This window comes from Bombyx mori, chromosome 5 (assembly GCF_030269925.1).
Source record: "Bombyx mori chromosome 5, ASM3026992v2".
NCBI lineage: Eukaryota > Metazoa > Arthropoda > Insecta > Lepidoptera > Bombycidae > Bombyx > Bombyx mori.
In genome coordinates, this window is record NC_085111.1 from 3006596 (window position 1) to 3023752 (window position 17157).

The 17157-nt window shown below is 37.4% G+C and overlaps 1 protein-coding gene across 1 annotated transcript; it reads left to right on the top strand.

Moving 5' to 3' along the window:
- The first annotated feature begins 1117 nt into the window (after positions 1-1117).
- On the top strand, positions 1118-16056 carry LOC101744242 (probable peroxisomal acyl-coenzyme A oxidase 1). Its single transcript, XM_004932344.5, has 13 exons — positions 1118-1376; positions 2633-2789; positions 3165-3333; positions 4592-4715; positions 5850-6094; positions 6738-6898; positions 9231-9393; positions 10186-10376; positions 10693-10842; positions 11799-11904; positions 12007-12159; positions 13105-13221; positions 15869-16056. Exons 1-13 carry the CDS (start codon positions 1259-1261, stop codon positions 16010-16012), a joined length of 1998 nt encoding a protein of 665 aa, XP_004932401.1. The 5' UTR covers positions 1118-1258; the 3' UTR covers positions 16013-16056.
- The last annotated feature ends 1101 nt before the right edge of the window (positions 16057-17157 follow it).

Sequence of the window (17157 nt, forward strand, 5' to 3'; positions counted from 1 at the left end):
TGCCAATAAGTTCCATTTCCGTTTTGTGAAGTGTGAGTCTTTCTCGTTTCGAATTTGTAGTCTGTGTTTTATTTTGATAAAAAAAACAAGCTCGTTGAGTTTGACGAAGCGATTCTTCTTAAATCCGTAACTCTTTAACTTTTGAATTATCATATTGAATGCTGTTATCATATTATTATTATGAATATATAAATTCATATCTATTATTTTAAAATTCGATGTGTATTGTATCATATGTAACCTTTGACCATTATTACCTAATACATAATACACTAATACCGTAGTGTTATCAGTTAATCTTGAATTTTTTAAGCAGTCATTGTGAGTTTTTATGGTGCCTCAATAGTTGATTTTCACACTCGGCTTACTGTTGGATCATATTCATTAAAAATTAAAAACCTTTGCGAGAACTACGAGGAACTTAGGTGTTCACCAATCTGTCAGTTTAGGTTGGACTGAACAAAATATTACTACTCTTATATGTAGCCCCCCTACATATCGTCGATATAACACAAATAAAATTTGAATCTCACATCTCGTCAGCTCCTGTGAGCACTCAATAGCAGGTGGACTATGAGCCCATTCACCACTGACACTTGAGATCAAAGACTACGTACAAACAAATGTGACATTATTATAAATAAAAACGGTGCGTGTGCAACTTGGTGCACGTGAATGAAGTGAAACTTCATTTTCGATGGTTTTTTTTATTGCTTTGTGGGTTGGCAATCTCACAGCCCACATGGTGTTAAGTGATTACTGGAGCCCATATACATCTACAATTTAAAAGCGCTGCCCACCTTGAGATATAAGTTCTAAGGTCTCATTATGGTTACAACGGCTGCCCCACCCTTCAAACCGAAACGCATTATTGCTTCACGGCAGAAATAGGCAGGGCGGTGGTACCTACCTGTGCGGACTCACAAGACACCCTACCACCACTATATGACCAGTAAATGGCGTAAGTAGCTTTGTGATCTAGGTTAAAATACTGTGTTTACCTGGAATAGAAAAAAAACAATTCCTCTAAACATCAATGTACATAGAAGTCCAAGATACAAGTCAATGAAGAGTACTTCTGGCTTCATAACTTGTATTCTTTTGATAAGACTAGATAAATGATGATAAATCGCGGTAAATTTGTTATTCTACGTATCAAGGTAAAAATTCTTTATTTCTTGATAATCAAAGTCCAGCTGATTAGTTTAGTAGACTTATTTATTGTGAACGCACGCCAAAATAAGTTTAAAGCATAACAATGAGCAGCGTGAACCCTGATCTGGTCAAGGAGAGACAGAAATGTACCTTTGACGTACAGGAACTGGTGCATTTCATTGACAGAGGAGAGGAACACACCTTGGAGAGGAAAGAGTTGGGTAAATCATTTTGTTAACTTAATAACGTTTGTTGTTGATTTGTGTGTAACGGAATCTTTGAACATTATTTTTACCGACTTGAATACGTCGACTTCAAGTTATGATAGTACAATAATTTATAACAATTTAAACTTCGCTCTAATATCCTGACCTGTATCAGTAGGATAAAAAAAAGATGAAATTGCTTGTTATGTCGTTTTCCCAATTCAGCGTGTTTTTTTAGTATTTAAACTACATTTTTTTTATTTTATTTTGCTGTTCAATATTTATAAACATGATCAGAAAAATATATTATATTCCTGCGCAGTAGTTGACTGTGTAATTAAAGTTCCGGTTATTAATATAATATATAATACACAGTATGAGCAGCTCTGAGTTTCTTGTCAAAACTTCTCAGTGATAAACCGCATTATGTATCCGTGGTAAAAAGGTCAGGACGATTTTAACGACGATTTATTTGTTTATCATTTTTACTTTAAATAAACTTTGATGGTAAGTGGTACAAGGATCAAGTTGTAGCGATAATTTGAATTTATTATACTTTCCGAGTCGACGAAAGCGAAAATAGTTTAGTAACTTTATTTTCTTTGTCTTATCATTCTTTAATTTATTTATTATTATTATTTATTACTTTTAAAATCGGGCACTTCAACAGAGTCTTTCAATTCAATGAAACACCGTAGACCCAGTCCGATTTCATGCAACAGACGTGGAAATCGCCATGTTACGTCTCTATGTATTCCAATAACTACTTAATATAAAGCGGAAAGCGACTTCTTCTGCAGCTTTACAGCAGTAAAAAAAATACATGTGTGCAATTCACACGTGGTAGAAGTGAAACCTTCAAAAATTAAAATACAATTATCCTAAATGTCTAAGTATATGTAAAATTTTGTTATTAGTAAATAATTGTAAATCATCTTTTATAGTATGAGGTAGCGCCCTCTGTGAATTGATATTTTAACTTCACGTATAATCCTAAATTAAAAATCACTATAAGAGGTTTCATACACACGTTAGTATTAAAATTTTCATAGATGGCGTTGTATTAAAATAAGCACACTACACTGAGAACGTCTAATGTGTTCTATCTCATTCTCTCGCCGGCTGAATCCTATACATTTATGTGTTTGTGTCTCTATGGACTTATTTTTTCGTTTCATCGAGTTTGAAATCACAACGATTCTAAAGAAGTTTCACTTCAATAATCTTTAAGCTTTCGTTACATGTTTTGCTTGTTTCTTTTCATCCCGCAGAGGATTTGGTGCTTAGTGTCAAAGAGTTGAAGGATGAAACTCCCGAAGAATATTTAAGTCACAAAGAACGCTACGAGAACGCAATCCGAAAGGCCAGTTTATTGTTTAAAATTCTCCAGAAATATTTCGAGACGCACAACTTATTGGACATATTCAGGTATGATGTGCGCATTTAGAAAGACTTTCCGATTTGTCCGGTGTTGCAACGGGTAGGTATGTAATGATTTTTTTTCCTACCTAAGCGTTGAGCCTTGAGAGGCTATTTCAGCGTAACCTTAACTAGTAGGTGAGCTCGCGGGGCTCAAACCTGACGACGTTGCTAATACGAACCTAGCAAGAGCCGTATTTCGCAGATTCTACCACCGGATCGGAAACGCGACCCACTGAGAAGATCCGGCGAGAAACTCAGTGGACTGTGTCTGAGGGTTAATTTACTCGTCGAGCCCTTCGTCGCAAGCGACGGGTTGTGATGTACAAGAATTGCTCGTATAAATATATAAGATTATCATTTGATTAAAAATGTCATTCGCAGTCCAACAAACAAGTACCGGGTGCAGTTCGGAGTCCTCAAGGATGTGTCACCGTTTTTGGTTCACATGGGCATGTTCCTGCCGACGCTCTTGCATCAAACCACTCCCGAACAAGCAGCCGAGTGGGTCCCTAAAGCGCAGAGCATGCAGATGATCGGCACTTATGCACAGGTTATTTATTTATCATCGTACGCAATTTATCATTTATCATCTAGGTTTGTCACATTTGTCAGGTTTGTCACATTTGTTGTGTATCACATTTTCTTCTTTTCAACGAAGTTCTGCAAACGTGATTAACGGTTTTACGGTTTTTCTGTTTGTTTATCTTGTTAAATTTAATACAACATGTGTATATTTTATTGATTGTTTTTGTATTGTCATATGTGTTACTCTTATGCCGAGTTTACATTACAAAATTAGTGTCATGCATGTTGAGCTCAGTTTCAAGAAAGTAGTTTCGATATATGCGAAAGTAATTTCGTAAAAAAATTAGTGTCCATCGTTGGTTTGCCATTTTCAACGCTTGAAGCGCGTCCGAACTAACAATACACACGTCCGCACAGCGCAGGCCCTTTCGCGACATTAGTTTCACGTCGCGTCTACACTATGAAATTAGTTGCATGACACTAATTTCACCAAAAAATCGCGCAGGGCACGAAACTAATTTGCATGCATGAAATTAATGCTTGCATTACGAAAGTATTAAATTACACGTGAAACTGTTGGTAAAACTAATGTCACGAAATTAGTTTCATGCCACTAATTTCGTAATGTAAATTCGCCTTTACTCTTGTTACACTACCTTATGCTCAGGGCCGAATTTAGACATAATGCCGCACCTGGGCACCGGAAAAAAATCCACCCAATACTGGAATTTTACCTAAACTTATTGTTTATATTTTATTTTTCAAAATTAAAATAACTAATTTATTGCAGAAACTTTATCATATGTTTTATATTCCAAAAACATAAATAAATATTTGTTTTTTTTTAACAATTATAAATTTTGCACATATTACATAAAAAAAACATATAATTAATATTTCTTTAATTCCAGAAAATGGAAAATCTATTATTATTTTAAATGTCCCAGGAAATAAATCATTTTGATTATTAATTTTTACTAGAAGTGCCAGTATTATAATTCATAAATAATGAATGAATTGAATTTGTTGAATTATTAATTAAACAGAAAATTATCAATTAATAGAATTAATTAATTATATTGAGCAAACTTAAAAAGACAAAAAAAATTTTTTGCTTACAAAATTTTGCCGCCCTAAAAAATTTGCCGCCCTGGGTACTTGCCCCGACTGCCCCTAGTGTATATCCACCACTGCTTATTCTGTTAAAATCGTTTCCAGTACGCAGTTTCTGAGCTAAGTCCTAGTATTAGAAGTGAAGAAATTCTCATCATCTAATTTTTCAGACGGAGCTGGGTCACGGCACCTTCCTGAGAGGCTTGGAGACGACAGCAACTTACGACGCGAAAGCCGAAGAGTTTATACTGAACACTCCAACGCTGACTTCATTCAAATGGTGGCCCGGTGGATGTAAGATGTTTTCATTTAACAATTCACCAAACCTCATCTCTACTGACGTTTTAAGAATCCAGGTCGAATATAATATACATAGATCAATTCCTGTTTGAGATAATATTTTTAGACCAATTATGTCGATGTAATCCATTTGTACCAACGAAACGTTATTAGAATACTGCGTATCTATCGCGTTGTTGGGAGGCTGCTGCATTTTTTGCCGGTCCTAAAATTCAATAATTGGGAAAAAATCACACAAGTAATCGTGGCCTAAAGGACAAGGCGTCCGTTGCATTCGTATGTAGCGATGCAACGGTGTTCGAATTCCGCAGGCGGGTACCAATTTTTCTAATGAAATACGTACTTGACAAATGTTCACGATTGACTTCCACGGTGAAGGAATAGCATCGTGTAATAAAAATCAATCCCGCAAAATTATAACTTGCGTAATTACTAGTAGTAGGACCTTTTGTGAGTCCGCACGGGTAGGTTCCACCACCCCGTCTATTTCTGCCGTGAAGCAGTAATGCGTTTCGGTTTGAAGGGTGGGGCAGCCGTTGTAACTAAACTGAGACCTTAGAACTTATAAATCAAGGTGGGTGGCGCATTTACGTTGTAGATCTTTATGGGCTCCAGTAACCACGTAACACCAGGTGGGCTGTGAGCTCGTTTACCCATCTGAGCAATAAAAAAAATTAAAAATACACGGCCAACTGGCTCCACACTACGATTCCTTGTGACCAGAGATGTACATAATTAAATAAGTTGAAATATATACTTACCAAATATCCAGGCGAAGTGCGATCTAGATTCTTGTCGAACATTTTTTATTCTGTGTGTTTACGAGTTTTTTAGCTTCTCGATCGCGTCGTTGAGTCTTCGCCTGGATTGGGCCTCGGGGCACTTCTCTCGGCCCGGGCTTGGACTCCCCGCCCAACGAGGCAGGGGTGGTGATTATGCTTGCTGGCTATTATTAGATGGCGATGAAGTGATGTGGTTGAGGCGATGATGTGATGAGATAATGAAATGATAAGATGATGGTGATGGGTGATAGGGTTCGATTTGTGAAGTGTAGCAGTGTTTTTAATGGTTAACTGTTTTTATTACGCTTTAGGCTTATGCATTTATTCAATTAATGTTGGTTTTCAGTGGCCCACACCGCCAACCACTGCGTTGTGGTAGCCCAACTATACACAAAAGGAAAGTGCTATGGTGTTCATCCGTTCCTCGTGCAAATTCGGGACTTGGAAACGCACATGCCGATGCCTGGTATCAAAATTGGCGAAATTGGATCGAAGCTTGGTTACAACACGGTCAACAATGGTTTCCTTGGCTTCAACAAAGTTAGAATACCGAGGACTAATCTTCTGATGAAGAATGCTCAAGTTCTGAAGGTACACATAAAAATGACCCTGTCCTGGTGAAGCTGGAAAGGCCTCCGGGCCACCAGTAATCTTTCAATGATAAAAAAAAAGACCATTAGACCAACACGTATAATAAGGTAAACTAAGAAACGAAGAGTTTCATTAAATGCGCTTAATATTTGTTATCATTTATTCACGATTAAAAACAAACTGACGAGACAGAAGCCCGCCTCATAAGCCATTTATAACCAGAACTAATTGAATGAGTGTAATACCTATGTTACGTAGAAACTGTTTCATAGGAGATAAGTGCAATGTTTAGTAGCAGTGATAATTTATGCTTATCTCATCTGTACCTCAAATACGAAAACTAGAAAATCTACAGCTTATAATTAGTATTTTTCTCTTACCTACGCCGAAAGTTCGGTTTTCCTCCCGCTGTACAGGGAAGAAAGTCTCCCCCCCCCCCACCTCAGCCAGGGCTTCACCCCTGGGCCCCGGCTCGGTGCTCCACGAACTTTCGGCCTGGTAGGAGAAAAAATAGAATGTGCACCGCGGGAAAATAGTAGGACATCTCATCCCGCGTGTTTGCAATTTTACACGCGGGAGGAAATGTCCTACTTTTCTCCCTTGGTGCACAATGTACTATTAAATAGCATAAATCGATTTCCAGGACGGGACTTATGTAAAAGCGAAAAGCGAGAAGTTGACTTATGGCACGATGGTATTGATACGCGTTCTGATTGTCACTGATATGGCGTACGAATTGGCCCGAGCGTCCACCGTCGCTGTCAGGTACTCGGTCGTCCGGCACCAGTCGCAACCGAAGCCGGGGTGAGTTGATCGCAGTTGATAGGATAGGCTGCATATTCGGAAACAGAATTCGAAATATTAGTTCGCCACTGAGAAGAATTGGCAAGAAACCCAGGACTTACTTGTTTCCAAATAAAATGTCGGTACCACCACCCCGCCTATTTCCGCCGTGAAGCAGCAATGCGTTTCGGTTCGAAGGGTGGGGTAGCCGTTGTAACTATACTGAGACCTTCGAATTTATATCTCGAGGTGGGTGGCGCATTTACGTTGTAGATGTCTATGGGTTCCAGTAACCACTTAACACCAGGTGGGCTGTGCCATTGTCCATCCATCTAAGCAATAAAAAAAAACCGATATTTTTTTGAATTTGAAGTAACAGGTCTTTATTACTGGCCACTGACCGAACATTTGTTCGGACTATTGCTTTGGACAAATCCAAACGTCCACACAGTCGCAGCGTCATAAGTCTTCATTATTATGTTAGTATTAGCTTACTTTGGGTTTTAAAACTATTAAACTTTAATTCCAAAATAGCTGTGGGGATTTTATTATAAAAAAGATTTGCCGGCCAAGGAACGAGTTCGAATTGTTTTTGTAAAGCGATAAACAGGCTCAACAAGCTTACTTTCAATTCTGGTATTTATCGAATACATGCCACTCGGTATTGTTACTGCAAGCAAATCATTATTCTTGAAATCCCGCTTACTAACTGAATCTGCTGAGGCTGCGAGTTCTAGTCAGTTGCAATGGGTCGATCCCAAATTGTTTTGGATAGCCCTGGTTCCGCTTTTTGGTTTAGTGACCTAACTAGATCTTGTCCTTCGCTCTTCATCGATTGTGATTCAACACGTCTTCTCGTCAACTGGCTAATAGCTTAGCTCTCCTGAATATCGATCTTTAGCACGGTAGTCTTGTGTTCGTAGTAAGGATCCAAACAAGCAAAAACACAATACTTAACTGAGTAATATTTCCTCCTTTGTTTGTCAACCGATTTTTTCGTAACTCTTGACGAGATTTTGTGTATCAATATGAAATATTCCCTTAGTTATTAATTAGTTTTTAAACTGTCAATTACAAAGAAAAGTAGATAATGTCATTTGTAAATATAAAATTAATCGAAACCTTGAAGGTGTCCGTGATTACGGTTGTATCTCTAGCATTCGGTGAACACTAGTACCGAATCAAATAACGATCGAGACATCGTTCTCGTCGAACCCGTCTCTTGCGATGAAGGGCTCGGCGAGTAAATTAACCCACATTAAGACAAAGCCCACTGAGTTTCTCGCCCGATCTTCTTAGTGGGTCGCGTTTCCAATCCGGTGGTAGTTCTGCGAAGCACGGCTCTTGCTAGGGTTCGTGCTAGCAACAACGTCAGGTTTGAGCCCCGCGTGCTCACCTAGTAGTTCGGTGAATTTAGAATACCCTTTTGAGGTTGCTAGAATAGGTAGGAGAAAAAAAAGCTAAAAATGGTGATTCACGAACATAAATATTTACGTCAACTTCTTATTATGTTTACAGTTTTTCAAACAATGCGTTGACTTCTGTCTTGACATTGCGCCCCGAATAAAATTACGTTCTGTAAATTTTAATAATATTAAAACAAATGTGTGTTCGTTTTCTGATACATATTCAAATCACATTATTTTTTTATTATTATTTTTTTCTTAAATGTGTGGACGAGCTCACTAACCACCTGGTGTTAAGTGGTTACCGGAGCCCATAGAAATCTACAACATAAGTGCCGCCACCCACCTTCAGATATGAGTTCTAAGCAGTACAATACAAGCGCTGCCTCACTCTTAAAACCCAAACTCTTTACTGCTTCACAGTAGAAATAGTCAAGGTGGTGCTACCTACCCGTGCGTACTCACAAGACGCTCTGTCACCAGTAATTACGCAATTTATTATTTTGGGAGTTTAATTTTTATTACACGATGTTATTCTTTCACCGTGGAAGTCGATCGTGAACAATTGATAAGTACGTATTTCATTGGAAAAATTGATACCTGCTTGCTAGATTCGAACACCGGTGCATCGCAAGATACGAATGCACCGGACGTCTTATCCTTTAGGCCACGACGACTTATTATGAGTATTTTAACTTTGTGCTAGTGTTAGTAGTGCTACATTAAGTGGTACATTGTTCATCGGCGTCATAAAAATTGATCATTACGCGCGTTGGATAAATAATGACAAATCATTTCTTCAATTCCTACCAGAATTTTAATCGTTTTTATAGTAATAATATACTATGGTATTATGTAATAAACACATTTTACGATAAGCCTTATTTTATTTTAATTTATTGAAACGTCTCCTTGTTAATTATTAGGGTTTTTTTTCATGTATACAGACAACCGGAGCCACAGATTATTGAATACGTGACTCAACAACATAAGTTGTTCATTGCTGTCGCTACGAGTCACGTTTACCGAATCACTGGGCACTGGCTCTGGGATACTTACTATAAGGTCACCAGCGATTTGGATAAAGGGAACCTTGAACAGTTGCCTGAAGTAAGTTGTATAGTGTGATTTTAATTTAATCAAAATTACTTTAACGGTTTTAATCTCGGGTTTATTTTTATCGGAAGATTAAGGTTTTCTTATTCTTCGAAAATTGAACATTGGTGCTGACTACCGTCAAATTTTCTATTAAAACATTTATATATGTTTTTGTATACACTGAAATATACAGTATATACACCAAAATAACATTTATTTTTTATTTTTATCTGTCTGTCTGTTTGTTCCGGCTAATCTCTGGAACGTCTAGATCGATTTTTACGGGACTTTCACTGATAGGTAGCTGATGATATAAGGAGCGACTTAGGCTTTACTTTTTTTAGACTAGCTTCGGTAGCACGGTACGACAATATCCTCGGGTAACATCGCGGGACGCGAGGGCGTGTCGCTAGTAATAAAATTTTATTACTAGCGACACGCCCTCGCTTCGCTTCGGAAACATTAAATTTTATTATTGATAGCTGAGTCCCGCGGTTATTGTCGTACCGCGGGTTACGCCGCGGGGCGAAGCTAGTCTAAAAAAAGTAGCCTAAGTTACTCCTTATATCATCAGCTACCTATTAGTGAAAGTCTCATCAAAATCAGTCCAGCCGTTCCAGAGATTAGCCGGAACAAACAGACAGACAGACAGACAAACAAAAATTGAAAAAATGTTATTTTGGTGTATGTGTCGTATATATATCCATATGCATGTAGTAAAAAGGGGTTATTTCGATATTACAAACAGACACTCTAATTTTATTTAAATGTATAGATGTCCACCATACAATATACATATTTCAGCTCCACGCTGTCTCCTGTTGTCTCAAGGCGGTCTGCTCTCGAGACGCCTCAATCCACATCGACGATTGCAGGCTGGCTTGCGGTGGACACGGATACATGAAGTCTTCAAGCTTCCCTTTTATTCAGGCCATCGTAACGGCTAGTGTGACTTACGAAGGAGAATACACGGTTATGATGCTGCAGACTGCAAGGTGACGTAGAAAATTTGTAATTATCATTTTGTTTTGTTTCATGGCGATTGTTTTTGAAAACAAGAAATTGCAAGACACAGACGAAAGAGTCTATATTTTTGTACTTCGGCTCGTGTATTAAAAATAAATTTATTATGAAAATAATCTTTTTTAAACAGAAAAAAACATCAATTTTGGCCACCAATAGTTCGACACGGAATCTGTAAATATGTTAAGCATTTAAATGTAATAGAGATTGAAAGTTGAGCAACATAATTCGCAGTGAGTAAATTAACTAGAGGATAATCACCCTTAATCTAATGGCGTTTTCTTTTAGATATCTTATGAAGACTTTAAAGCAAGCATTGTCTGGTAAAGCGATAACATCAACTGTGGCCTATCTGTTGGACTTTGACAAGAACAGTAATCGTAATTGGCAGAATACTCCCGAAGGCATCGTTATAGGGTTCCAGGCAATCGCAGCAGGGTAAAGCTAATTTGATTTTTATGGTTCAGACGTTTTCTCTTCTCTATCGGACTCTTGTTAGAGCGGTCATAGTTGCGCTGATGATGTACACGCGGCGGCATTATGTCACTATTGTTTTCGAGGATTGCCCAGTTGGCGTTGTGCTTCTGGGGGTCTGAGGCATTTTGGAGTACACTGAACCACGGTGGACTCAGGTACTTTCTTTATCAGATCAGTCCAGTTGGTGATCGGCCGCGGAATCTGTAGACTTTCACCTGGACTTGAAACACTAGTCTGTCCATCGAGTCATCGTTCTTCTCCCAGTCACTTGGCGTTAGCGCAAAATATTTTCTCCTTGCATATTCCTCTATCATATACCATTTCTTCGCTCACTCCCCTCTTACACATTATGTCTTTCACGCAATCCATCCATTTTTTCTTAGGTCTACCTCTTCCTCTAAACCTTTCCACATAAATCGTTAAAACTCTGTTAACAATCTCATTGTCATATCGTCTCATCACGTGCCCATGCCATTCCATCTCTTCCTCTTTTCTCCTCTTTTCTAGACATGTGAACAAAAAACTTGAAAATCCGACAATAATTATACGTTATTTTTATGTTCGTTTAGATATTTTATGCAAATTTTTGTAATGTTTGTTTTTTTTTCAATCTCAAAGGTCAATACGTCCAATAAGTTGTTGTAATACTATTGGACTTTGCTCTCGTCGTCATGGCAACGAACAGACTTCGCGAGTAAATAATAAATGGTGATTTGACCGAGACCCCTGAATTCTTACTTCTCTAGTATTTAGTTTAGACCAATTAATAGTGGGTAAGTGTAGAGTCTACACTGTAGACTCGCATGGGCAACAACAAGCTATCTACTTCGGATGCAAAGACTTCAGGCGGTCCGGCTTAACTAATAGGACAACGGATATAAAATTTCAGTGGTTGATAATAATGCTTTCGTTTTTAGATTAACAAAGGCAGCTTACGATGAAATAGAGAAACACGAAAAGACTGGATTAGATTACGAAGACTCTTGGAATCAGGCTTCCGTGCAACTTGTGAGAGCTAGTGAGGTAGTTTTAAACAAAATAAATCGTATTATAATACAATTTAAATGTCAGAACAATCTTATTGTTGTTTTTTCCAGTATACGTTACTTGTTATTATGTCCGCAGGCACATTGCCGGGTGATTATCTGCGAGAAATCTTGGCTTGAAGCGCAGCGACTCACGAAATCGCTCTCCCCTGCTTTGTCGAAGGTGTTGCTGGAATTGGTTGAATTGTACATTATTTATTGGGCGTTGGAGAAAAAGGGAGACTTTCTAGTGGTCAGTATAAACGTTTATTTAAAGTTGTCGTGGCGTGCACCCTCTTTGACAGGATATACGACATAAAAAAGACTGGACATAGACTAAGACAGAGTCTTAATAGGTATCATTCGAAAAGAAACAAAATAAATGGAAGGAACACGAACGTGACTGGCTGCAGTCAGTATCATAGATAATGCCCACCTGTCCTCGTGAAACTGGAAAGGCCTCAGGGCCACAAGTAATCCCTCATTCATAAAAAAAAACATAGATAATGCATTTAATATGTCAGTATTTTCAATGCCTTCCTAAAAGACATACACGAATCAGTCGACATAGAACGAACGACCATTGAAAGGTTTATTTTATTGCTATAGATGGGTTTGGTTACAGACTTTAATACAGCTTGTTTACCGATTTTCATCTTGATACGTTGAAATCTCTGTTGCATTTCCTACGACTTAATTTATCATTGGTAATTTATCGTACTGTATTATTGTTTCGCCTTATCTATTGAGGGGTAAATGTAAATTTAACTACTGGGATTCCTCTTGGAGTTCATTTATGAGCTTTAATCGTGATGACAGTAAGACTAATAGGCTTTATTGTATCCTACCTATATAAAAAGTGCTTTGAATCGAAAATGTCTAAAAAATAGGGCATGAGGTTTTTCTTTTTCGATTATCCTACTTTTATAATATTATAAACCCGAAAGTTTTATAATATTATAAAATTTTCTTCTCTTTCATGCAAAAACTACTATATGGATTTTGATGAAACTTACAATAATATAGCTGACACATCAAAGCAACATTTAGGCTATAATTTAAAAACATATACTTAGCGTGAATAACCTAAAATATAGTGATAAGTATCGAGTAAGTAGGAAAAAAAATCTGACATCTCATTTTCGATGCGAAGCGAGGACGGGTCGCTAGTGTTATATAAATGTTTTGTTGTTTTCAGTATACGAAAATGCAAAAGGATGACGTTATGCAACTACAGCAGAGATATGAAGAGTTGCTGGCAGTAATTCGACCTAACGCAGTCGGTTTAGTGGACGGCTTCGACATCAGAGACGAGGTTCGTATCAACAGTGCTTGAATGATCTTTGACAGGCAAATTGTAAACCGTTTAATGTTTTCGTGAGACCGCTTCGATTCAAACAAATCGGCATTTAAGTTTGGGTATCTACCGGCTTCGATAGCCAGTTGGTCTCTTCATAAAGCTGGGGTTCGGGATAAATAAAACTTCCACTGAAGTACAAATTAAAACACTATTAGACACTTAAAAGACATAAGGAATGCTTTAAAATTCTCAATCAACTTCTTCCGTTCGCTGTTTTGCTTCGAGGAGATCCGATTACTAATTGCCTTCGTGTCATGTCGAAACGACATCTCTACAACTATCGAGAACATTCCTGTCGAGTGGTTTCAATATGTGTTTCCGCTATTTGATAATAGATGGCCTTGTACTTCTAGAGCGTTCTCGATTTTACTAGTTCTTTTAAAATTCCTTTCGTCCATTTTGTTGTTGTTGTAAACTCAAATTTCTCTCTTTACAAGATTGTTGATATATTTTTTCATTTAGGGATTTGGTTTTTTACTATTCTTCCTGACTTCTCTTTTCTGTTATGATTGATGATTTTCCTTTTGGATAAGTCGTATAGTATTCGGCAAACTTCTTGAGCAAATGACCTTGACTGCGCAGAACCGAATTTTAGATCACTTTGGTGGTGAGGGTGAGGCACGACGGCAGGGGAAATCGTATCGAGCGCGTTATTGGTAGATCAGTTGAACCTTGCGTCCCGCACCGCGCCCTCATTCCGCTTGCTCCCAAAAGTACGCTTGCGTACAGTGGAAAGTCTATCGTTATTAATCGTTAAGTTATTTGTTATAATTGCTTGTGGACTTTGTTGCCATTGCTATTTGTTGAGTGTTTGTTGATTTTTTATAAAACATACACTATGCCGTGACAAACTGGTGTAGTACTTAAAAGAAAGGGTAGAAAATTTGTGTACGACGTATATTGCTTCATTATAAAACAGGGGAAGAATGATATGGAAAAATTAAAACAGACTTCGGAAGCAACAAAAACATCAGTGAGTACTGTTAGGTGCATTATTAACGAAGCTAAAGGCTCTGGCTTGCTTGCCGTGTTGCGGACTCCGGGTAAGAAAAGATCAGCGAAGAAGAAAGTTACCGGAATGGATAGTTTCGTTCAATCTGTAATAAAAAGATGTAATCATAATAACTACATAACAAGCAGCGAAACTCCGTACCGTAGAAAGGCTTCGAAAAATTTAAAGAAGATATAAATTTTAATGGCTCGGAATGAAGCTTACGACGAATTATGAAAGAGCTAGGCTTCAGATGGAAAAAAAAAGAACAGAAAATAATCGGAAGCTGGTAAATGAAAAAAGTAACATTCGATTACTACGAATCGAATATCTTCAAAAAATAATTAATTATAGACAAAAAAGAAGACCGAATCGACCGAGTTGTAACTACGCCAATGAGCCCTATGTCGACTCATCACGATGATAGCGACTCGGGTGATGAAAACAGTGATGATGATGATGGTCAAGATTATGATAACGAAAAAAAATATACAAATACCAGCTTCGCTTCAACTGAACCAAGACCTGGCAACAGCTCTAGTTTTGACTTAATAGAAGGAATATCTATTTTACCCCAAGATTAAATTATTACAATTATTGACCTATATGTTTTGTTGATGTTCTAATAAATATATAAATAAATACATATGTTGATTTTAATAATTTTAATAGCATTATGACGCAGAGTAAGTAATGTTTTTGCACGTGAGTGTACCATGCGCAAACTTACCCCCACTACGTCAACAAATGCTCAAGAAGTTTGCCGGTTATTATACCTTAACGTGTATTTCATTTTTTAGGATATTCTGTGTTTTTCAATATTTGAAATGTTTTTATCATGCGCATCATTTCCATTTCATAATATCGGGATTGTTTTTATTTTCAAATTACAACTTAACACTTTGAGTCCACACGTATTGGACATATAGTTTAGCCTTACATTAGTTTTAGGGCTGTAAAGGGTTAATATTTAGTGACATTTTGAGTTTTTCTTATTCACTGGTTAACTACTACTAGTTAGTAATACATAAAAAAAATCTGGTAATTTTTAAGGCTGTCTAAATCCATTCTGTTTTCTTCGTATTATTTTGTTAATTTGTGCAGTTTTTATCTTGCTTAGAAGAGATTTTGATTACCTTATAACCACTACAATGGTTTCGACGCTGAATAGATTGAATTCCATAATAAATCTTACACAATATTTTTTTTTCGGTATAATGTTTTGTCATTACATTTATATGAAGGTGTTCCGTTTATATTTTCACGAGAGCGGTTTTGTGTCGATTTACTCGTCATAATTATAAATGAATTCTCCTTCACGATTATCCCACAATCAGCGGCAGAATCAGACGCCCGTATCGGCTTTGCTCCAAGTACGAATTTGCTTCAATGTCAATGACTGCGGTGACTTTTTTGCTCTATTAGCATATTGTAATTTCGATACGTGAATTTAAATGAATTTATTAGGTGAATTTAATTAGTCAACAGTACTTGTTAATAGCAAGCGTGAAGATCTTTGGACATGGGGTGAATGGATTCCATAAAAGATAGACCAGCATACATTGTATTAACTTTGCCTAAAAAACAGTGCTATTATATTGTTGGTTACAGATTCTGAACTCCACACTGGGGGCGTACGACGGGCGCGTGTACGAGCGCCTGATGGAGGAGGCGCTGAAGAGTCCTCTCAACGCGGAGCCCGTTAACACATCCTTCCACCAGTACCTCAAACCTTTCATGACTGCGAAACTGTAAACATGCTCTTGACTATTTTCGTAATAAACTATACTTTTATATTTTGTTTTAGTTTCAATTACCCGTTTGGGCAAAATATAGTACATTGTGCACCAAGGGAGAAAAGTTGGACATTTCTTCCCTGGGATGACATATCCCGCGGTGGTATATCTTTTCCCGCGGTGCACATTCTATTTTTTCTCCTATCAGGCCGAAAGTTCGTCATTGTAAAAAACTTAGCACCCGTGGAGTACCGAGCTGGGGTCCAGGGGCGAAGCCTTGGCGGGGGTTTAGGGGGGCGGAGCGCCTCCACCCATAAAAAAACAATTTAACTGCTTTTTAATTTTTAAATAAACTACTGCTCATTGAATAAGAGCTGCCTGATGAACACATCTTTGTTTAATACTTCACTATTAAATTTTATTGCCTTTTGTTTATTTCACTTTTTCACTAAACATAATATTGCAAATTACCCGAGCACAACAATGGCGGAGAATTTAGGTGCGTGAGAGCAGACGTAGACACTAACACGCATGCGCAATTGTCAGTACCTAGGGAGAATAAGTTAGACTTTCTTCCCTGTACAGCGTGATGAAAACCGAACTTTCGGCGTAGGTAGGAGAAAAAAGAATTTCCGGCCCCAATTTAGGATTCTCTGGGTACCAGGGACTGACAAACATACTTATATACGTTTAAATATATACAAATATAAATAATAAACACCCAGACAAAGAGCAAACAAATCTACTCATCAGATTTAGTTTGCCCGATGTGGGAGTCGAACCCACGACCCTCGGCGCACCAGTCACTGGTGGTACCGAGTCAGTAAAATATATTAATTATAATACTTATTATGTAGCTAAAGTTTGTCTAATATAAAGCGCGGTATAGTCAGGAAATTGTTTTAATTATTGTATGTTTTCATTACTTTTGTAATTTTATAACGTAAAATATTTATGTGCATTTTAATGTAATACAAAACTTTAACAAAAAGTTAAACCTGCTCTAACATAATAAAATCATCATTAATACGGTAGAATAGAATTAAATTTGCATTAAGGTTAACTCAAAAACTACTGATCAGATCTTGATAAAATTTTAATAGGAAACACTAGTTTTAAAACAAAAGGATCAGTATCAAAATCAGTCCACCGAGAAAAAAGTTC